Genomic DNA, 24,395 nt, shown 5'->3' with positions numbered 1-24,395 from the left:
GTTATAGAAATGTTATAAACTATGTTATAACTTCGAAATGTTATAGAAATGATTTTGAAATATAAAAATATATATTTAAAAACATTAAAAGCAGATAATATTTATAATTCTAAATATTTTGTGATATGCGTTTAATCATTTCATTCATGATATTACATATTATATATATATGTATATATATATATATATATATATATATAAAATATGTATAAAACAGTAAGATTACAAATTGTTTGATAAATCGATATGACGATAAGTTAACGAACATAATTTTTATAATAATTGTAACAATTTAATTTTTTTTGTCGAAAATTTTATATAATTATTGTTGACCCAATCTCTCCATCCTTTCGGCTGGATATTTTTATTTCGAACACCCTGTGTGTGTGTATATGTATATAGAGGAAAGTCCCCTATTATGAGATAGGCTCCTATAATATACGATAGCGAGGTTTCTGAACTATATATTATATATATATATATATATAGTATAGAAAGAAAGCAAAAAGCCAAAGAAGACATCACCAAAATTGCAAAAAGCGAAACTTGCCACACACCTCTAGGGTGGCAGTGTGGTCTTGTGGTAAAGCGCCAGACTCGTAACTCCGAGGAACCGGGTTCGAGTCCACCTGATCACAGGAATTTTTATATTCCAAACTGCACCCCCCGCACGAGTGGGGCTCGTGCGGAGAAACTGGGCTATCTTTCGGAGGAGACATTAAATTTGAAATTGGTCGTCAAGCTTGGGGAGCTTGGGAGTTTTGGGTCAATAATACTGCTATCACTAGCTGCAATATATTATTACACCTCTTATTGGTTTGGATTTCCGTGACTTATTGCATCTGCGTATTTTTCTAACACCTCTTTGTACAGCATTTTTAACTGTTCATGCTCGGATTGAAGCTGTGAAAACGAATAATTAGTACATCTGTATGTACATATAATTATCTGTATTTACATATAATTATGCATAATAAGTATACACATAAATGCATAAAGTATATACAAAATACACAAAGTATATACAAAAAAATATATCTATATGGGACAACTTACCTCTTTATATTGTTGACAATTCTTTAGATCTACTATTTGGTCTTCTTTTTCTTCTGTCATTCTTTTCAATTCAAATTTTAAATAATTTTGTTTCTGTGTCAAATTCGTGACACAGACATCGAGTTGACATTTTTCTTTTTGTAATAATCCTATTTCCATATCGTGATCCTGTTTCATTTTGTCTAAATTGTTTAACAAATCTTTTATATGTGTTTCAATTAAGAGCTTCAATCTGTTAAACAATTAAACGAAACATAAGAGAATGTAACTTTGTTAATACAGCAATTTATTTCACACGTCTAAGATGAAATAATTTAATTTTCCTTTGTTCTGTTCTCTTCTTTCTTTGCAGACAATTCAGCTTCTAGTGTTGTTGTTCTTTTCGATAGTTCGGCCGCACGAACTTCTGAGTTCCGTTTCTATTACTTTTTGCGTTGAAATCTCTCGCTCTTTTTCCTTAGTCATTTCTAATAATTGAGAGCGAAGAATCTGTAATTCTGTCTGATGTTCATCATCATGGTGGCTATTTTGTAGTTCAGCCTGCAAATCAAAAATATTTTAAAAACATGATGTATTGATGACACTGGCCGATAAATAAAATTTCTAATAAGAAATATTATATTAATCACGTGAGAGCGAGCGTGGCGTAGCAGACAGCGCACTGGTCTGCTAAACCAAAGATCTCAGGTTCGAATCCAGTCCTGGTAGAACCAAATAAATAAAATTGTATCGCTTGTCTCTCCTCCTCGACGGAATGGCAGCCCGTCAGGAGTATCCCTTGCCTCGAAACCCCCTCTACTTGTCGTTCGGATTCGGCGTTAAAACTGTAGGTTCCATGTGCTTGTGTACAACCTGTGTGCGCACCACAAGCACATGACTTTGGGGGAGGCCCAGGTCCGACTAGGACTGTTGCGCCATTATGAATGAATGAATGAATGAATGAATATTAATCATTATTATAATTAATATTAAAATAAATACAAAAAACGATGAGATACAAAACACTAAAAAAATAAATACAAAAACCGGAATTAACGTAAAAAAACGTCAAGAGTTGGCAAGGATATGTGACGAGTAATGACTCGTATAGTGATATCCTCGCCAACTCTTGACATTTTTACATTGATTCCGGTTTTTGTATTTATTTTTTTAGTGTTTTGTATCTCATCGTTTTTTGTATTTATTTTAATAAAACATACCATCTATTTAAAAGACAAAATATTAAAGTTACAATGAGGTGTGTGGCATAGTTTCGCTTTTTGCAATTTTGGTGATGTCTTCTTTGGCTTTTTGCTTTCTTTTTATACTATATTATACATATTAATTGATAATGTACTCAAATAATTTTGAATTGTACATTTGATTTAAATCAAGAAATCAGATAACTACGATAAAAATAAGCCTCGCCGATCTCGATATCTAATGATAGCGCATAAGTATTTTTTCCTTTATGTATACTTTCAGGATTTTTTGCAGCCTCTGTATAAAATTAAAAAATAAATTATAAGAGAAATATAGATTGACGGATTACAAAAACGTGTTATTTTTTTAACTCTTAAATGCGCAATTTTTCGTAGCATTCTGAGTATTTTTTAAATAAATAATGACTTTCTGGTCCTTGCCATCCAGAAGAGAAAGAAGGGTCATAGAAGGCCCTTTATATTACAGATGTGCAAAGCCGCGCGTTTTCAGTTCGAACTTCACAAGAAAGAGCTACACGGAGCATCGAAAAGTCGCTTTGCATACGTGCAAAACTGCGCGAAGGGTTAATTAATTATCAATCACGCGTCGCTTGGAGAACTTCGCGTGTCGTCGCGACCGACTCCATGATCTTGACTGCAAAACGATTGAAACATCGTTTTGTTCTGGAAAATACATCAAATCACAGTTACATTAGGAGGCTTTGCGTGTAGCGAAACGAGATAATTAGCATCGATATCGCGATCAGCAACTGGCCGGCGTAAAGACAAGAGTCATGTGAATCAGATTTTATGCGAGAAGCTGAGAGCGTCGCGATGTTAGCGCGTTCGCCATGGGATCATACGTGAAGGGAATTCCTCGGACCTGACGATTATACGGAGGACGAGTGGTCTCCGTGTCGAAGGCTAAAGTGTCCCGTTGAAGGTGAATGTCTCGTTTCGAACACGCGCTGTTTGCGAAGCCAACAACATCATTTCCGGTGTACGACAGGAAGGAAGATTTCGCAGGCTCCGCAAAATAAAATGGATTTTATCTCGTAGAGTCGCAATTTGATTTTATATATAGGAACGTCCCTTGAGTAACTTCTTCTGATCTACAATGTACCGAATATAGATTCGTAAAGGACATGTATCCCCACCGTCCGTTTCTTCTGGACCATCCAGAAGGGAAAGAAGGGCCAGAAGGACTAAAGAAGGACCTTTACAGATGTGCAAAGCCATATTCTGCACCGTCCAAAAATTCAGATAATTTCGTGGAAAATGTTCGCGCGGATTGCGCGTCCGGAGTCGGAGAACCGGCGCGCGGCGTGCGGTTTCAAAATGCATTGTCGTGACGCGTTTCGTTGAGGTGGAAAAAAAACGATAAATTGGCGCGTCCCCCTCCGTCGTCGACCGACGCGTTATCGTCGCGTGCCGTAGCGTCAACGTGTTCAACGGCTGGAAAAAACAGCCCGGGAAGAGACAGCCCCACTAATAGTATTCCCCTCAAAAACGTCGGCGAGCATGCACGCGGCCGATTCACAGCCGAGACCGAACTTAGCGCCTCCTCACCGCTCTTACCTTGAGTTTCTCTCTCGTTCCCCACCCTGGATAATGCGCGACGAGCAGCACATTCAGATATAAAAGCGAACTTAACGGGGGTGTCGGATCCAGTCGCTCGCGTGTGTACGACTAGGCGGGGACGAGGCAAAAGGAGGTCCATCCTTCGCGGTGCCGGTGGCTTTGCGTCTGGAAATCTCGGAGCTCCTTGCGGCCCTTGAAGACGAAAGGGCAAGGGACCTCGAGCAAGGAGAACCAAGAGGCGCGAGAAGAACCCCCTCCCCCGGATTTCAGCGATTAATGATTAGGAAAGAGAAGACATCGGTGCGTCGCGTCCTCCAAGGATAATAGATCCCCGGCCTCTAGGATGATCTCCGCGTGGAAAGCATGCTGTAAGTACGATCTCGCGTCGCGATCTCGCGGACGAGTCTCTCGCCTCGTGCGTCTCCCTCCGCGAACCTGCCTGTTGATTAAACATGATCCGGTCAATTTCTTATTCATCTGTCCGCTGATTCCGAGCGGTTTGCTGATCAACGATTCCATCGATCGTGACGATCTTTGCGGTCGCGCACGTGACTACGAATAATTTATTTTATCTACCAGAAGCTAGCTGTCAAGTACCATCAAAGCCAATCGTAGCGGAAAGATTTGTCGATATTGAGAACGCAAAAAAGAAAAAGAACCAGCCGACAAAATCATTGAACGTCGTTTCGCAATCTTTCGAGTGAGTGATATGGTTGTGATAACGATCATGAGCTGAATAATCATGATGTGAAAAATCCAATCCACACGTTGACCGTCGAATAAGTTAACAAGTCGTTGGCAATTTGAAGATGGACGCCAACTATACTCCCCGATTCAATTTCTTGGAAGGGAAGATTTCATTATGAGTTTTGATAAAGAGTGAATACAATTACCCAGGTAGAACAGAAAGTCACAATAAAATCAAAATGATTTCAAAATAATTGCAAAATGACCTAAAAATCGTCATTCTACAATCATTTTGACATCATTTCGATATCATTTTGACTTTATTGTAACTTGCTGTTCTACTTGAGTAAGTAGCATATTAACATGCTTATATAAAAATGGCGTTGGAAACAAAGTCTATAATTGTACGGTGTGTCAATGTGTTAGAATGCGAAAACAGAATTGCGCGCATCGTAGCTTCCTCGAAACTGTATCTCTTCGACGGGAACGCGGCTGGCAAGTTTTTAGCGCCTTCATTTTTATTTCGTTTTTATTTGATACAGACAGATGATCTTTATTACTGATATACAAGAATGTGATTCATAGAAAAAAAGTGTCAAATTAAAACTTACATACTCAAATTAACGCGTTTGTTGTTTTGTATATACGCAGCTACCTATAATCTTCTGATAAGAATTTGATAAGCTCTTTCTTGATTGAGCTATGTAAAATGACTTCATTCAAGTAAGTTTTCTTCGTTAAATGCAATATAATTTCATTTCAAGATTTCCACGTTGTAACTAAAGATATTTTCAAATATTCTTTTATTATATAAAAATTTCAATTTTTGCTAATGCAGCTGCCACCGCGATTCGCTGGCTTTCACGTTCGTCCGACCGCGGGAAATGCCTTGACATTAATTGCAACCCGTTCGTTTTCTCGGATCACTTCCTGACGTTCACGCGCGAAAGAACGCGTGAGGGTGCCACGATTCCCGTTAATAATAATTAATCGTTCTCTTTGATTGGATCGGGCCGGAACGTAACGGAAACCGATCGGCTATCTCAAAGAATCGGAGGCGCAAAAAGCCATCAAGAAAAGTAAAAAGAAATCCCGGAAGCATCAATCATTGTCTCTATTTGTCGATCGCCGATCGCGACCGATTTTTCTCCACCCTCCTTTCTCTTTCTCTTATGCGAACCTTGACAGAGGCGCGACCGCGTGACGATCGGTTTCCGGAAATCGAACTCTCGTACTCACATCTCTCCACGAAGATCGCTTTTTCTTTCACATTCCTTCGCGTAGCGAAGGCACGTGAGGCACGAGCGGCGAACGTCCACTCTTATGTGACATCCATGAATCACGCATTCGTTACGAGACTTCGGTGAAACAAACCGCGATTACAGATATCTCGCGCGAGTCGCTGTATATATTAAGCTGGACAAAAAGCCGATCCTCTTGTCTTTTTTTCCAATAAATCGCTTTTAATGCGTAACGTGATTATGTACGCAACGAAGACGAAATAATGAGACTACCTGAAAGATGCCTATAAAATAATCGAAGAGAAACGCTCAGTTTTTTAATAATTAAGTTTTGATTCCAAACGTAAACTTAATTTTGAATTTCTTTAAAACAAGAAGACTCCTTGTTCAGCCCGATATGAAGAACAGCCTCGTGAAAAATGAATTTCACGGAGGAAGCCTCCGATATTCCTGTTGTATCTTAAAATATAAAGATGTAGTATCTTAAAATTCAATTTAATATAGCTTTTGAGATAATCGATTGTCCAGGAATTTTTCTCTCTCGCGAGGGAAAGAGCATGAATTTTCGCGTGAGTTTGCCGAAACTCATTTGACATTTAATTTAATTTACTTATGGTCATTAAATTGCTCTGTGCTTTCAAAGTATTTTGAATATTTATGATGGAATATCAAAATAAAAGTATTTTGAATATTATGATGGATATTTATTATGAAATTGAAGAGTTTTACGGAAAGTTATGTCATTGACTCATAATTCAGTGAATTGTAATTAAAATATAATATTGATCCTCCGAGTGCTGTTCAAATCATCTTCGAAAATATATAAGCGTAATTAGAATTATAACATACAAAATTAAAATTATAATTTGTTGTGCAAAATTACGCGATCGATCATCTGCGAAACGTCGACGATTTCTCGCTCGCGTTCTGACACCGCCTTATATATAGCATACGATGTAAATTCAACAATAATTTCCATGCAGCGCGTTTACTTGATAGTTACTTGTGTACGTTAATTTTAGAACGTTTAATGATCATTGTTCGCTCGCGAATAGCTCTGGGGCTAATTACAGAAATTAAATCGCGAGTGCGTAAGTATTGGTCCACACCACTCCGCCGTGACGGAAACACGGGTGTCTCGTTATCATCCTCTTGACGGATCAATGTTAAGAAAGTGAGAGGAACGGAAGGGGGAGAAAGAATATTATCGGAGAATCTTCGTCTCTCTTTGGGCATGTAGTTCCCGCGAGATAAGATAGCGCCCGGCAATAAGCAATCGGTATTCTTCACAGGTAGAGATGTGCGATTTTCAAAATTGTGTATCGCGATTGCGATCTTCCTTAAGAATCGCAATGAATGCAATATACATCGCAGTTCGATTTTTATCTTATATTTTGAATTGTGTGTAATTTTGTATCATAAACACAATTTTGAATCACGTGTCATTTTATATCGCAAACACTATTTTAAATTTTCCCTGTTATATTATGTAATTTTAAATTTTGCGACTTTTTTGAAAATTTTATTATACATTATTTTGATTGTTTTAAATCGTAAAATTTGAATTGTGTTTATGATACAAAATTATGATAAAAATTTTTATGAATTAATAAAGAGGAACAAATTTTAAACAGATGGTTAAATCATATCTAGTGTTAAAAATAAGCGTATTAATCACCAACGTACATAGTTACAACATTTCAATCATTTTGTTTTACCATTTTTTAATATAAATATTTAATGAATAAATACTTTATTACAAGTGCAATTTTAAACCGCATGTATTTTTAAATCGCATGCGCCATTTCATATCGCAGGTGCGATTTTATATCCCATCCGATTTTTCGATTAAAAATCAAATTGCATGTCGCATTGCGATTCAAGAAAAAAAAATTGCGGTGCTATATATTGCAAAATCGCACATCCTTAATTGTCATACGGCGTTGTCCGGCGTTGTTGATCGCGATGAAGTGACCAGCCACTTTTTCCACGCTACATTGCACACGTCGCTGTAATTCCAGCTTATTAGTTAACGGCAACAAGGCCGTCGATGTTGAGCTCCTTGCCTATTGTGACGACCGCCATTCACGCCTTCAAATCGAAGGTTTCGCTCGGAAAAACGATTTACCCGCCGGAAAAAAAGGTGGAGAGAGATTCGCGGCTTATTGCGTTTTATCGTGTCGCATGATTAGTTATTAGGTACCTGCCACGATTCCAAACGGTTCGATAAGGAAATTTTTGCGCACAGTCCAATTCAGAATCGGCACTTGTTAATCAATAACAACCGTAAAGAGTAATCTGATTGATAAACTTCTCGCTCATCGAACTCGATTGATCACCGATTTCTCTTCGAAGACCCTTATCGAGCCACGACTTTTAGTGTCTGAAGTTACAAGTGTTTTTGAGAGGTTCACAAGGGAGGCTCACAGTTCGACGTCCCGAAGTGTTGGTAGTCGACGATATCACACGATAGCGACTAAGTATTAGTCATTTTTGTTACTAGTATTATTTTCATGCGACGTATCTCTCGGGGAAGATAACCGATGGACGTAATTATTTTGCGTCGAAGCCTGCCGTTGACAATGATATATCGCGGGCTTGTATTACCTTCATGCAATATCTCCGGGAAATTTTCGGTAGATAACCGTTGACGCGCGATCTTTTTTTACGAATGAATTTAACTACTCTCAAGATCGATCGTTCAGATCGACCGATGCAGATTTATCCTGCTTATGTCCATTTCTGTCAATGCAGATTAACTTTAATCTCGCTTTAGCTTACGTTTTATCTTTTTCTAATTCTTGGAACTAGGAAAATATAAAATTAAAGCAAGTTTAAAATTAATCTACATTGGATATAGAAATGGATATTACCCGGGCACGTACGCGATCTCTCGCCTGTGTGCATGTGCAGCACGTTTGCGTAAACTTCGCGCATATACATGTACAGAAAAAAAAGAAGCGTCAAATCAAAACTTATATACTCGTATTATAGGCAACAATCTAAATTTTAACTCCATTGGTTTAGTTAAATTAACGTAATATTGAGTAGGAGCAGTGGCGACCTATAGGCATGATTAAAAATAATTCAAATTGAGTTTAATTTGACACCACGAATTTAACGCAGTACGATCGCGCGAGACGTTACGCGAGAGTTACGTCGCGCTGACTGCGATTTTGGCAGAAGTGGAGGAGATCGTTGCTGTGTATGTGTCTCTTTTTATCTCATATAATCAATAAAATTTTGGACGCTCGATCCGAGGCGTTGGTGCTTACATAACGTATCTTACAGTATATATAAATTAAGTAATCGGAACAATGAGTCGCGCCCAACACCGCTCAATTGTTGTCATATCTTTGTGGAACGCGTTTTATCGTAGAATTCCATATCGACGCTTGATTAATAAGTAAACAAAAGATAAGCGTGAACGAAGTAGTTCTCAAATAGAAATATTATCTTTTTTAGCGCGCGAGATGGATCGCAGTGATTAATGCGTGAAATGCAAGTTGCATCGACAGTTGAGGTTTTCAACGATGACGTCCATCTGTTTTTCTATCCGTTGATGACAGCGGCACGTTTTCGGGACTATGCTCAGCTCCCCCGTATTCTCAGCTCATTTTTATCATAAATGCGCGCATTTAGCATATAATTTACGTCACATACACTATAGAATCTCATAAATAAATGCGCCGCCATTTATCAATAAAAGTGAGCTGAGAATACAGACCCCTATGAATTAATAATGCCGATAATTCGAAATGTTATCGTCGAATGGATTTCTGATAATTCAGTCTGAAACAACGAAGATTGATAATATAACGTATATGATCCATTTATTTTTAAAATAGAAGATCTTCATATAATAAACCTGTCAATTCGACACGTGGAAAACCCCAAGTGCGTAAAAATGTAAGTGCGCAGATCGAGTAATCGGCTGATTGTGAGTCAAATCGCATTATCGCAAGTTTCTCGTCGCGACGACGAAATGTAATTTCGCAAGTCCGATAATAGCGTCTATTTCGCGATCTTTCCCCGTTAAACCCAGCAGGCAAATCCCGCGAATTCACACGTCTCGCGCGATTTGCGCGATCTCTGAAACTCTTGGGATCATTACAATTAATGATGCGTCATAAATCATCGTTGCTGTGTGTGTCGCAAGTTAACTTCCCGCCAATTCATGCCTCCGGAGAGGCAGCCCCGGCGGAGATACCGCGCAGACATGTCAGATTCGATAATAATCTACTTCAGCTGCGCTTTGTCTCGTTCGAGCTCTAAGGGGGGAAAACTGAAAAACAATTCGCTCTATCCCCGGAAATCTATCAACGATATCATTGACTATCGCGAACGATATTGCCTCGGATAATTAAAGTAGGCATGGCAACCATTCTGTGCGGTAAAATCAATATAGTATCATCGATTTATCGCTTGTTGACACGCAACATCAGTTAAGTGCATAAACCTCAGGAGTAAAGTGCATATCTCGCAGGTTCTGCAATAATAGTCCAGATAGGGCTGCCCCCCCCCCCCCCCACCGTGTCCTCTCTCGATCGCGTTTTTCCCCTTTCATTGCACGCTCGTGCGTGAGTGAATTTAACGCGGCGGGAATAACGAAAAAGAAACAACAGGACATCCGTCGACGAAAGGAGAGAAAGAAAAAGGAGGAAGTGTTACGAGGCGCGCGCGTGTCTGTATGCAAAAACGATAGCGCGATTACGATATCCCGATTGGATTGCGCCACAATTGAGCTCGAGAGCGCGCCGTGTATACGACCCACAACCAATTATATAATGTTTAATATCGATAATCGAGTGTTTAATACATTATTCTTGTAATATGGAGCAAACAGGGGATCGTTATCTCGATTGCGTGGCGATCACGAGGCTCCCCTGATTTACGAATCGATCGAGCGCGATCTCTCCTTTTTTCTCCCTTTTCCTTTCTTTTCCTCGGGTGAAGGCGAACCTCCCTGACTTGAGGAATTTTTCCTGTTCCCGAGAATGCTCTCTCGAGGGGCTACGGGCTACTGGGTCACCTCCCGCGAAAATTAGCCCCCCTTCACCGCGTGTGCGATAATTATATTGATCAAGCCGGTAGTTCGGCGGTTTTCGCTATAATAGACACGCGAAAAAAGCACGCGGTAAAATTTCCGCCGACCACTTTTTCCTAAGACAAGAGTGGTAATTTCGCGCGGTTTTTCCCCACGCGTAATTTCGCGGCTTTCCACGAGGAAAGTTCGGGCGCGAAGCTCGACCGCAGAGTTAATGAGATAACGAACGGACTGGTCCTAGTCGCGAGTACCCGGAAATCTCGTCTATTTAACAACAACGAACGAACGGCGAAACTCGCTCTGAATTCCTTTCGTTTAGCTTTCACGTGGACAATCTTGCAATCTTTTTTACGATAAAGATATTTCCGAAGTATTTCCCACTCGATTATTCGCGAGCGGGATTATATTCGGCTTTACGGCAAGATTGCCAATAATACAATCTGTTGCAGATCTTATCGATTGATCGGTACATCGCGTGACAAAATACACAAATATGAAGATAAGTGTCAGAATAAATAAATGAAGGGAATATCCAAGTAGCATCACGTGCAGGGAGGTATAAACAGATAACAAAGTTTTGTTTCTATTGGTTTCGACTGAAGCTTCAACGAGTATCAATTAGAAGCTTAACGTCTCTAATAATAATGACCCGTCTTTTTTTAACACACACTTGCCGTTGCGTACAATGTTATGCAATTTGCTAGAAATATACAAACAGCGGGGGTCCCGCAATCCCACTTTTACCTCAAAAAACGCGTTCTCGCATATGTCGAGCGTTTTCCATGTCAATAACACGGCTAACGGAATTCAGATAGAATTTTTACGTGTGCCGTTGCGACACGTGCATCCTCGAATATGTGCCGTTGAAGGCGCCGACGAGGAAAGTTCCAAGTCGCGTACGAGGGAGGAATGGCGATCAGCTCGACGGCTGGACGATCGTGATGGTAGAGCTGTCGAGCTGTCGTCGCTATGTAGGTAAAGGCCAGTCGAGGGAGATGCGTTTTTAACGCGACCCCGCGGCAGAAACTTGAGGGAGGTCACGCAACCCTGGATGCAAAATCCTCGAAGAGGCTAAGACGTTGACCGAACGCGCTCTCGTCCTCTCCGTCGCAAAGCGACCGAACACACAGGTGCGTTCACCGAGAACGCGACGCGAGGCACACCTCCCTCGACGAGGTGCGTATGTCATTGCGTATGTCAGGGCACGTATGTGCGCGCGTACGTGATCGCATCGCGGGCGAACAGCCGCGGAATAGAAAACGCGCGGCCCAAGGTTCATTCACCAAAAACCTGGGGGAAGGAAACTGACACACGAAGGTTGAACGAACGACCGTCGCTTCGAGGAGGTTCCGTGTTGTCCTCGCATCCGTCGAGACCAGAAGAATTATGTTTCTCTCGCGACATGCGCGAAATACATTATTTCTACCATTAGTATTGGATTTAAAAATTGGACGAAAAAAAAAACAGTATTTTTTAAATTAAAGGCAAGATATATTAGGTAACCAAAAAATGTATGCGGTTTTCGGTAGAATTTGTTGCAATGAATTGTTTTATCTTGTAGTGATTTGCAACACGGAGAAAATTGCTACGGTTGTTACAACAACATTCTCTATGATTGAAAAAGAAATGTATGTGAATTCAAGTTAAATTGATATTACATTGAATGTAGCTGTTAAGATATGCTCATTTATACAGTTTTCATAACCGTAGTTCTTACGATACGTGACATTCGGTTACAATACCCTCGTATATGGTTGCCTCAACCAAAGAATTATTGCTATCTCTCTTATGTGGTCTGCAGCACAAATATTATGGTTGAGAGATCCATAAGATATAGCTGCACGGTACAGCACTGAATCACTGCATGATTGAGAGGTTAGTTCCATTGCGCGCGCAAAAGAATTTCTGCATAGAATAAAGTGGATTTGATAAGGATGTTTTAACTTTATAAATATACTTTTTTCATAAATATATTTACGAACACAAAATTTCGTAATGAGCCGACACTGGTTTCTGACATTCACCCGACATTAAGAAATATTATATTATATATCCAATTCAAAATTTTATTACTCTTTTTAAACTAAATTTGTTTCTTAAGATGATTTTTGAAAAATTATATATTTGCGCTGGTTATGCCATATGTAGACTATATATAACACTTGCATTAAATTAAGAAGTAGTCTACCACCTAAGGCAGTTGGCTCACGATCCAGAGGTCCCGAGTTCGAATCCCACCAAGGTAAGTGTTTTTTTCAAATACGAGAAAATATTTATAATCATAGACTGCATCTTAAGAAACAAATTTAGTTAAAAAATAGTAATAAAATTTCGAAATAAATAATTTTTTTTGTCGGGTGAATATTTGTTCATTATGGTTGTAACATCCATATATTATGGTTGCAACATCCATATAGTAGCTACCCTCACTAAGGTTAAGGCAACCATATAGGTCACTTCCAGAGTACTATGGTTTCCATAACCCTTTTGTATGGATGGGCGAAAATTAACATTATTATTCTGTTGTAGCAACCGTAACTTTTTCTCCGTGTAAAGCACAAGTTTCTATGTGCATCATAAGGCACATATACGCGTCAATCAATCGCTGCACTTTGACTTGGTGTATTTTTTTTTCTATGAATTTGAACCCTTTCAAAATGTTAATTGAATCTGGTGTAATTCGGGCTTATTTGCTTTATGAATTTAAACTAGGTTCGAAAACTGCAATAGCGTTTCATAAGATATAGGGGAACGGGGGGTAGCCCCGGACATTATTGAAATTCTGCATATGTCGAGATACGCAGAAAGGCATGTTAGAATGTTTAAACAATGGCCATAGATACGCGGTATACTTGAATTTCAATAATGTCCGGGGCTACCCACTGTCCGAGGTACCCCCCCCCCCCGTTCCCCTATGTGGCATTTGGAGATGATGCGGTAAGAGAACGTACTGTGCATAGAAATAATTCAAAAATGCTTCTGGAGATAAATCACATGCAAAATAGAATAGTTTTAGAATAAAACAGAGATTGAAGTGGAGGTTGCTTGATACTTTATTTCTAAAGATACGACGTTTTATAAAAGCGACATTTACAACCTTGTATCTCGTTGGGAAAGGGTTGTAGATTGTGAAAGTGCCTACTTTAAGGAGGTTCTACAGATAATGGATGTATCTAAAAATTGGAAAAAAACTTCATGGACGTATAAAGTGAGATGCGAGAAAAGTGCTCTAAAAATTTTAGCATCGGTTATCGTGTAAAAATTTGCAAAAATGAATTTTGAAATCACAGTTTTAACATGAGCTCTTATGGCAAAAAGGTTCCCGGAGACAGGAAACAAGATATTAATTATATGAAGGCGGCCTACCAGAGATTCAAAAAACGGAGCTCTTATAGATCTTAATCTAAGCTTTTCAGAAATATCGAGAAAAACAAGGGTTATCGTGTAAAATTTTGTGATATTGGCTATTGAAACAGGCCATATCACAGTTCACGTAGCGTGCTTCGAATAACAAGGGAGATTTAACAACGTCGCAGCGACTGCACCTCACATAACCTTTTATCTGTCAATGATTTTTGGGCATTTTCCATTTGAAGAACACCTTTCTTTTTAGCGAATTTTCCTCTTTTGACACCACGTAAGATTCTATCCTTATTTCTCCATGAATTGGTCGGGCTTGGAGGAGTCATTGTAAATTTATAAAAGTAAACGCAGTCACTGACTAGAAAAGGACCACGCTCATATGAGCAGAACAGCGAGACTCAAGTTCGTGACGTTATCACATTTTCTCGCATGTATAAGAAGCCGGAGTCAAAGGAGCACTTACACGATATTTTTAATTATTCCTCGCTTCGACTAATACGGGTATGATATAAGCTCTAACATCATCAAAATTCATGAAAATATTTTATAAATACTTAAGAATTGATGAATTTGAAGATTTTCTCTTCATCTCTCGACTGACTAGAGAGTACCTGTAGAACCTCCTTAATGAATAAAACGTTTTATGAAAATTTCTGCACTTGTTTAATTTTTAATATAAAAAACCGTACAAACTTTTTTCATTACCTGATATTTCTCGATAAATGGGATTTGCCTGAGTTACAAGTGACCAGTAGAAGAGTAAAGTACAGTGAAAGTAAAGTTTCGCAAAAACTTCGTCGCGCGAATTATTGAACAAAGATCGTAAAAAAAAAATCGTAAAAAAAGAGACGTATATCGGCGATTACGGCGAAATGAGCGACAAATAATCGGATAACGAAATCATAGCCGAGATAAGTGCACGGTAATCAAAGCCTAATAAAAGCGTGAATCTTCGCGGAAAGTGCGCAAATAACTTCTGTGTAGCAAACTGTATGAGGATTCACTCACCCTGAGATCTTTTCATCGCGAATTATTGCCTTCTGATTATATTTAAACAATAGTAATAAATAATAAAAGAATTTTTTAAATAAACGATTTTAATATATGTTATGCAATTTAATATATTTTCACAATATATTTTTCATTATCTTTAGATTCTCGCGCGACAATCGCTGTTTGCGTCTAAAGTTACGAGTCACGGTGATTAGAGCTCGTCTCGGTTGATTAAGTTTTCGAACGATTAGAACTCGCCTCAGTTGACTAAGCTTTCGGAATAGTAGAATTAATGACATGGAATGACGCGAAATTGTGAATTACAGGCAGCCGACTGCCGCAACGATGGATATTCGCCATCATGGGATTTTTGGCGGTCCTGAATGCTTATACCATGAGAATCTGCCTCTCGATCACCATTACGGAGATGACGATTCCGATAGATCACAATTACACAGACAATAGTTGTCCTCCGGACGAAATAGGATCTGAGGCAAACAATACGACGGTCGATACGACCGATCGATACGACTGGGATGAACGTACGCAGGTAAAAGATCTTTACACAAAATCATACTTTTATTAATTATAATATCAAGATGCCTCATGCCTTTATGATCTATTTTATTTTCACCCTTACGTTTTGCCTTTATTTTCGTATTTTTTTTCTCTCATTTATTTTGTGACTTCATACCTTTTCCTTTCGTTCCAGGGCCTTATTCTCTCGTCCTTCTACTGGGGGTACGTCATCACACATCTGCCGGGCGGGATGCTGGCTGAGAGGTTTGGCGGCAAGTACTCCCTCGGTCTTGGTATGCTCTCGACCGCGATATTTACCCTGCTGACGCCGGTGGTGGTCAAGTGGGGCGAGGCGACCGGTCTGGTCGTGCTGCGGATCCTCATGGGCCTCGGCGAGGGTACGACCTTCCCGGCGTTAAACGCCATGCTAGCACAGTGGACGCCGCCGGAGGAGAGATCGGTAATCGGCTCGCTGGTGTTCGCCGGTGCCCAACTCGGCACGGTGTTCGCCAATTTATTGTCCGGCCTGATCTTGCACGACTACAGCTGGCCCGCCGTCTTCTACGTGTTCGGAGGCATTGGCGTGTTGTGGTTCATCACGTGGGTGCTGATCTGTTACAACAATCCGTATGAGCATCCGTTCATCTCTGAAAAGGAGGTCAAGTTCCTGCACGATCGTATGAATGAGCACACTCATAAGAAACCACCGTCCGTGCCCTGGCGACACATGCTGCGCTCGGTACCCGTCTGGGCCCTGATCGCCGCCCAGATCGGCCACGACTGGGGCTTCTTCACCTTGGTCACCGATCTGCCCAAGTACATGAGCAGCGTACTCAAATACCCCATCAAGAGCAACGGCCTCGTCTCGGCGTTGCCCTACCTCGTCATGTGGTTCTCCAGCATAGGCGCGTCTTGGCTGGCCGACTGGATGATCACCAGGGGCGTCATGTCGCGCACCAACGTGAGGAAACTCGGCACCACAATCGCCTCCATAGGCCCGGGCGTCTTCATCATCGCCGCCTCGTACGCCTCGTGCGACCGAACGCTGGTGGTGGCCATGTTCACCATCGGCATGGCTCTAATGGGTACGTGTACGCGAATTCGCGTCCTTCTTCCTTCTTATTCTTTCTCAGCCTGAATATAGGCCTCTTTATTCTTCAGCATTTCGATCTGCTTGATCTCTGCAGTCAGTTTTTCCCTGTAGTCCTCTGGATGTCGTCCACTCCTCGGAATATTACGATTTTGCAAAATAAAATCCGTGGATCGAGAGATTCTTTTACCATTTAACACTCTCTCTTTTCGATCTTCTACAGGTACCTTCTACCCCGGGATGAAAGTCAACGGACTGGATCTCAGCCCCAATTACTCTGGCACCTTGATGGCGTTGGTAAACGGGATCGGCGCCCTCACCGGTATCTTCACGCCGTACATCGTCGGCGAGGTGGCGTCCGAGCAAACGATGACACAATGGCGAACCGTCTTCTGGATCGTTCTGGGTGTCTTCATCCTGACGAACATCATCTTTGTCCTGTACGCCAGCGGGGAGGTTCAATACTGGAACGATCCCGATTTCGTCATACGGGATCGGGAGGAGAGGCGGCGCAAGAAAGAGGAGGAAAAGGCGGAATCGGGGGAGAAATCATGAAAACGTTGCCCACGACGCTTTTCCTCGCGGTGCCCCAGAGAGTGTTGGGCTCTTAACAAACATAGCCGGACTTGTTGATAATCTCGTGATCATCCCGAGACATTGTACTTCCTCGACAGACGCATTCTCAAGGCCCGCCTGTCATTTCGCCTCGACTATCAACGAAGATCTCACATCCGCGTGAAGGAGAGATGCCGGAGAAAGACGCGCGTCGACACCTCTCGCGTATAATCCTTGAATAGTAATTTACGCGCGACATTAAGTCGCGCGGTGCCGGAATGCATCTCGAGTTCACGTTAGACCGTATCGCTCAATGCGCCGGCGACATTTACGCAAGCCGAGCCTTTTTCGTCGTGAAAGGAGAAACTGTAAATTGAAGCCGATAGATCAGTAGCGATTGTACATATTAAGGATTAAGTAAAATGTATAGTATAATTTTAATTTAATTGAATAAAACACTAATTGCGCATCTCTATCGTCATTTTTAATAAGAACAATCGAAGTGATCGAGTTCTCTCCTCGGAGAATTCGATTGTTTCTTATTACGAAAGAGCGACCGCGGGTTATATCGACGAGTTGTCGAGTCATTTAGTTATGTTTAAACAGACCTATTATCTCAGAATATAAAACGAGGAGCTTTAAGGAGCGCTTAATCAACCTGTCAATTTTCTATCGGTGCTTCGTAAATTTCAATATGTATGATACATACGCAATGTATGTTGAGTGATATGCCGTTTAAAAATTCGCTACGATCTTGCAAAATGCGTAAAATATTCCGCGTTGTTGAGTAAACAACGACAGACGACAATTTCGGCCAAGCGGCACGCCGATTTTACGTAATCTTTCTTCGCGACGATCGCATTGTTACGCGTCACGCCTAATTATACGTGTTCAAATCCCGTTTATAGCGTAATATCGCTATTTATAACGCCATCGCCTAAAAATGCGCTAATTACGAGAGCGTGCCGTACAAATCTCCGCGATTGCCCGGTCTCCTCGTGAACACCGAATTCGAGCGTGCCTTATCAAAAACGGAGCGTATGCAAATTGACATGTTCATCAACGAGGATTTTCCAGACGCGAGATCTTTTTCCCCGCTTAACACGCGATATCCACAAAATGCGTTTGCGCACGTCGCGGAAATATTTGGCGAGCTTTACGTCGACTTTTTTGCGCGTTCCTTATCTCGCGTTTATTTGCAAGGGTAACCAGCGTGTATCTTGCAAAGATATCGACATACACGCGGCGCGCAACTTATGAATCTAATTTAGTTTTTGTTATTATTATGCTTATTATGCCGGCTTATTAATTCATCGACGATCCGTGTCGCGCTCCGCGAAATGCAGATCAATTCAACTGTTCTCTGCCATTACCCTTTCACTGCTCTACGTCAGGGGTCGACAAAATTTTTCTCTGTAAAGGATCAAATAGCAAATATTTTAAATTTTTCGGATCAGAAGGCAAATCGAGGATATATTATGTAGTTATTTGTTAACAACAGGGGAGAAAACAAATTTTTTTTATAAAATTCAAAATACACATAACAATAACTACACAGTTAGTTTATCGACCTCAGCTTTATATTACCATGATTTCGCAGAATTTCAGCTTTCGCCGAGCTTTTTCCGGATCACGCACCAAGGGTCTTTCAATTACGAAACCGTTTCGGAAAGTACAAATGCAGATAAGAAAGTATAAATTAAACCGTTTCGCAGAAAAGTATAAGTGCAGATAAGAAAGTACATGCAGATTTTCGATAAGATTACGACGCACGGAATGTCCAAATTCGTCGAAATTATTTTCTCGAGCGGCCGATATATATTTCGCGATCAATGTTTAACGTAACCGAGAGCGAGATATTATAAGAGGCGATAAACGACAATATTAAAAGAAGGCCAGCGGATAGTTTCACGTAGGCGCAAGCAAATGAGAGTCAATTAATTACAGAAATATTCGATTGTGTTATATCGGTAAGCACGAGTGATTATTTGGTTGTTCGACGAGCGATCAAAATCGGACACAATTGAATATATATATATATTCTTGGGCTTGGCTTTCTTTATATTTCTTGTCTTTTATCATGCGAGATACAGATCTAAAGTTGTCTCGCGCGATAAGACGCCGATTCGACGCGATAATTCTAGGCAAGTGGACATCTCGCTTATCTCACTAGAAAATTATACATAATACAATCATATCTGTAATTAATGTAAATATATATTTAATTATATAATATATAATACAATTAAATATATGTATAAATATGTACAATATGAAAAGTTCTGTCACATCGCGCAATTAAAAGAGCTTATTTCTCGCTCGCTTGAGCCTCGGCGTTTAATCTTGTGGCATTTGCAAGCCAAATTGTGGAGTAAGTGGAGTATTGCGTGCATTGCACACGCTGAACAACGGATGGCACGGCCGCTCGCAATTACGCGCTATCCGATTTTTAACGAGCCTCACGCAAACGGCGTTTTTTTTCCAAAGTAAACGCCAATTAGCCGACGCGCACATCCGCGCGGTGCGGATGTTCTTCCCGCGTGAGAGGGAACGCGCCGCGCGATCGCGTAAGTACGCGACGACGATTAAATTCACAATGTTGTTCCCCGCGGAAACAACCTGAATTTCTACCGAAGGCGTGTTTCGCGAGGATGCAATTTTTCACCTGCGTACAGAACCGCAGGAAACGCGGTTCGACAAAAAGACGCGTTGCGTAACCGCCGCGAGACCTGCTTTAGTTGCATTTTATACACCGTGCTCTCCTTTCCTCCTCCTGCCTGCGCTGTTCACCTCGAAATCCGCGTTACGTTCTATAGATAATATATATGCCAACATATACAAAACGCTTCGTTATAAAAGTAGAGGATAAAAAAATTCCCACAGAGAGGACCCGTGCAATCCTTTAGGCTTAACAAACCTACGGACTCGAATTCAACACCGCGGACACTCACAGTAGGTCTGTTCTTTTTAACTGAACTTCTTGCACGGTTCATCTTTCATCTCTTTCTTTTCACGTTGGAGAGAAAAAAAGAAAAGATAAACTACGCAAGAAGTTCAGCTAAAAAGGGCCTATACTGATACATTACACACACCCAGCATAAACACACATATTTCCAACTTCATATCTCATTATTCGTATCTGATCATTGTTGCATCATCCGACATTTGTATTCACATTCTACAACTCGATTTGACGCTAGGCCATATTGAACCCAGTTTGGGATCGGATGCCATAACTATATCAGCAAGAAGAAGAAGAAAATAAATGAAGTGAAACGGACGAAGAGTATCAGCCAGCCGCAATTATATTTTTATATTACAATAGGTATCTCAATTTCCCTCAAACGAGGAAACCCATGTCGTTTCGGAGGCTGCGATTTAAGTGCATCCCCCCTTCCCCCGATAATATATTATTACAATAAAAAAAAGCCGACGATACTTTTTTATCTCGTCTGCTTCCAGCCGCATAGAAAGATAGTGCCCCACTCGTACACTTTACTCCATATACATGCGTAATTACGCATTCTATTAACATAGTGAACTATGATATTCACTGGAATGGAATGAAATTGCCGAAGGTACATGTATATGTATATCAGAGTTACGCGTATCATTATCGTTCGGTAATAGGTAGAGAAAAAAAAGGTGTACGCAATACTTGCACTATGAGATGGTGGAATGTACAAGGAGACAGAAGACGCTGGTCTTCCGATTTATATTCATATCATGCAGAAATTCTCGGCGATGCTTCGAATAATCACAGCTGATGATCGCTTATCACGAATTAGATCGCGATTTTTTTTCATGATATAATTCATTAATTCAAACGCGTTGATTATATATATGCGTTTGTATATCGAAATGCCGCTTATCTTTTGCTGCGTGATTAGCACTCACTAGAAATAATGTTAAAAAAAATAATGAGAACATATAATAACTGATCATGTTTTACCTGATGATAATAACTCCTGTTAGTATTATTAATTATTCTACTCTATTTTAATGTATGATATTTATTAATAGAACAAATATTAATTGTATGTAATTAAATTAAACATATATAATTTAATAAAAATATATATAATATATAAATATTAAATATTATGTTATATATTTATATATGTGTGTAAACACACATACACACAGATTGTTCTATCAACAAAAAGAATATATATGTACTCACAGACACACTTCTGTGTGACACAATTAAAATAATTTATAATTATACCTACGCTCAAACGTTGTAATATACATACAAATAGAGAAATAATATTGGACTACTAAAATCCAAGCTCTGACTGTAAATGACATTTTATTCTAATTTGATTGTATAGCATCGGTCCAAATTCTTTATTTATTTGTTAACAACTTTTAGCAAACAGTTGACGACAACTAAATCTGTCTAAAAGTTACTTTAAATTATATATTTGGCAAGATATACAACGTTAGAAAGAAGTTCCTTAAAGTAGGCGTGTGTTCAATATAAAGGAAACTAAAACATATGAAACATACATATAAAACAAACATGTAAAAGTTATGTACATATAATTGTAAATACGATCCAGACAATCCAAAAGACGGCAAAGGCAAAAACAATTTTGAGTGTTTGGTGTATCCAATAAAGTCTAAAATTAAAAATTGTTTTTATTTAACTACAACAAAATTAATCAAAAATTAAAAAAAGATCTGTTACCGCTTATACTTTATACGACTAATTTCTAAAGTACTGTCATCTTCATTTAGTAGATAGAGACGTATGTCCATATAATGATCAATAAAATATTTTGTCCAGTCAAATCCAACCATACTGAATTGAAATAATTTCTGATCTTCCTCACATAGATGACTCCACATCGCTTGAATATTGTCAGTAAAAAAAACTCCATTCATTATTGCAAAACGGTTGGATCGCGTTGGAAAATTTGTCGATCTTCTTACATAACTTCCACATTCTGAAATGCATATAGGGGAGAGTTGGCAATTACCGAGCCCCTAAGAACCGAAGCGTATATCTAAGCTCAGAAATGCTTCAAAAAAACAAACTGTGCAGTTTTAGATAGGTCATTTATTTGGCTATCCATATATCATACCAATAATGTTGAAAGTTAAACACAAACTGAAATATTAATTTTCTAAAAAATGAGAAAACTCGGTATTATCAAACTGGTCTGATAATATCGTGACCAGGTCTGATAAAATCGTGCCCAGTTTAATAAAGCCGTACCTATAAAAATTACTCTGGCTTCAGCCAGTGACATGAAGTAGAACACAATAACAAAATGTTTTTTTTATATTTATGCATTAATATCGTCTAGTAGGTACCTACATATAAAAATAAGTGAATGCGTTAACAAATAACAATCATTATAAATTCAAATCAAAACTTAAGCAACGATCTTTTCTGTAAGCACCTTACATTGTAAACTAAACAGTCTTGGTAACTCTTAACACACAGTTATCGTTATACCTATGAGTATTATACCTTGGGCGCGAAATTATCAAACTCAATCAATTTTTTGTATTATAGATGAAATTTTATTTGGTTTCGATAGAAACTAAGGGGATGCTGGAGCCGCAGGCGAACTCGATCAGCGTCGATAAAAAGAAGTGCTCACCGATTCTTACACATATGTACATACAGAGCGCAGGCGAACTCGATCAGCGTCGATAAAGAAGTGCTCACCGATTCTTACACATCATACAGAGCGCCTGCTCTAGGGCTATCCGTTATACTGATCCGTATGTTTTTGGCTGAATTCGGGGAGACGCGTAACATGTGTATATGAAATTTTCAAATGCACTTTTCTCTTATACTAAAGCTCGCAGCTCATTTCTGCAAGCACAGGATTCTTCTTTATTGCCCGAGACAGCTGCAAGGTTTTTGTATACGTACACAGTCTAAAACTTTTATGTACAGCAAATGTTGTCATGAGTCGACCGCAGAATCGAAAATAAAACTGTAATTTTCTAATGTCTTTTCGTTTTTCATACGCAAATGGTGTCTGCTGTCTTCGTTATCGTCCATACTTTAATTCTGGACAAAAAATTTTTAATTCGGTGAAATCAATCAAAAGATTATTAGTGTGTCTGAAAATATCGCGGTAAAACAGACCTGTCTCCAGCATCCCCTAGGCGATAGCGATATATAGCGATAGCGACAGCGACAAGGTTGCCGACAAAGCTATACCTTTGTCGGCAACTTTGTCGCTGTCGCTATCGCTATCGCTATCGCCTATTATGCAAGGGGCTTTAGAAAATTTGTGTTAAATATAACATAAATTACATGTCCCAAGCGGTCCACTAAAATTTTTGTGTTAATTTAACATAATATGGATTTGTTAAATGGTAACACCGATATTATGTTGAAATATTTCAACAGAAAGGAAATGTAATTCTGATCGTAATTTGAGGTTAATTATGTGTACAATTAACGTAACTTTCATGTTGAAGTTATAAGATTGTAAGATAATCAGCACTCTTTTTCTGTAAATTTTCATTCCCACTTCTGTTATAGAGTAAAATCGACACTCTTTTTCTATAAATTTGAACACATTTAATAAATACGTTTAAATTGTGTTACTTCAACATATTTTTTAAATTATTTTAATAACTTTACATTTTAAATTTGTTAAGTTCAATTAACATAGCAGGCATATGTTAAATCTACACATGTATGTGTTGATTATTTTACACAAAAATTTTAACAAGGACCTTTTTTAACAAAACTACAAAAATTTTCCAACAGTGTATGAGATATATACCTCAAGTAAGAGAAACAACATATAAGTATATTTAAATTTACGTGATGATACCTTGGGCTACGATTTATACAAATGCTTACAGCATCTATAAGTAAAGTCGGGAGAAAATGACCGAGCCAAACGCAAATTCTATATAGTATTTTATGTTGGACGTACACCGAAAAGGGAAAATATGTGGCATTATACAAGGGGTACATCTTATTTGTGTCGACAAATGCATTACGGTAATCATTCCAAGTAGGTCCATTGACTGGTGACACAAAATTATAAATTAATGTATCCTTGCCTCTCCTACAAGATAAATTTATTTAAACATAATTA

The 24,395-nt window shown here is 39.2% G+C and overlaps 1 protein-coding gene across 2 annotated transcripts; it reads left to right on the top strand.

Moving 5' to 3' along the window:
- Positions 1–3,855: 3,855 nt before the first annotated feature.
- LOC139783271 (putative inorganic phosphate cotransporter) lies at positions 3,856–17,784 on the top strand. Of its 2 annotated transcripts, none has more exons than XM_071722422.1 (4): positions 3,856–4,186; positions 15,476–15,699; positions 15,862–16,753; positions 16,982–17,784. In XM_071722422.1, the coding sequence occupies exons 1-4, from the start codon at positions 4,162–4,164 to the stop codon at positions 17,311–17,313; spliced, it is 1,473 nt and encodes a 490-aa protein (XP_071578523.1). In that variant the 5' UTR covers positions 3,856–4,161; the 3' UTR covers positions 17,314–17,784. The 2 variants fall into 2 exon arrangements, with proteins under 2 accessions (XP_071578523.1, XP_071578524.1); XM_071722423.1 differs by lacking the exon at positions 3,856–4,186 and adding an exon at positions 10,274–11,923.
- The last annotated feature ends 6,611 nt before the right edge of the window (positions 17,785–24,395 follow it).

This window comes from Temnothorax nylanderi, unplaced genomic scaffold (genome assembly GCF_030848795.1).
Source record: "Temnothorax nylanderi isolate EJ_2023f unplaced genomic scaffold, tnyl_v1.0 TNYL_tig0485_pilon, whole genome shotgun sequence".
Classification (NCBI taxonomy): Eukaryota; Metazoa; Arthropoda; class Insecta; order Hymenoptera; family Formicidae; genus Temnothorax; species Temnothorax nylanderi.
The sequence above is the reverse complement of the archived record's forward strand: the minus strand, read 5'-3'. Positions and strand labels throughout refer to the sequence as shown.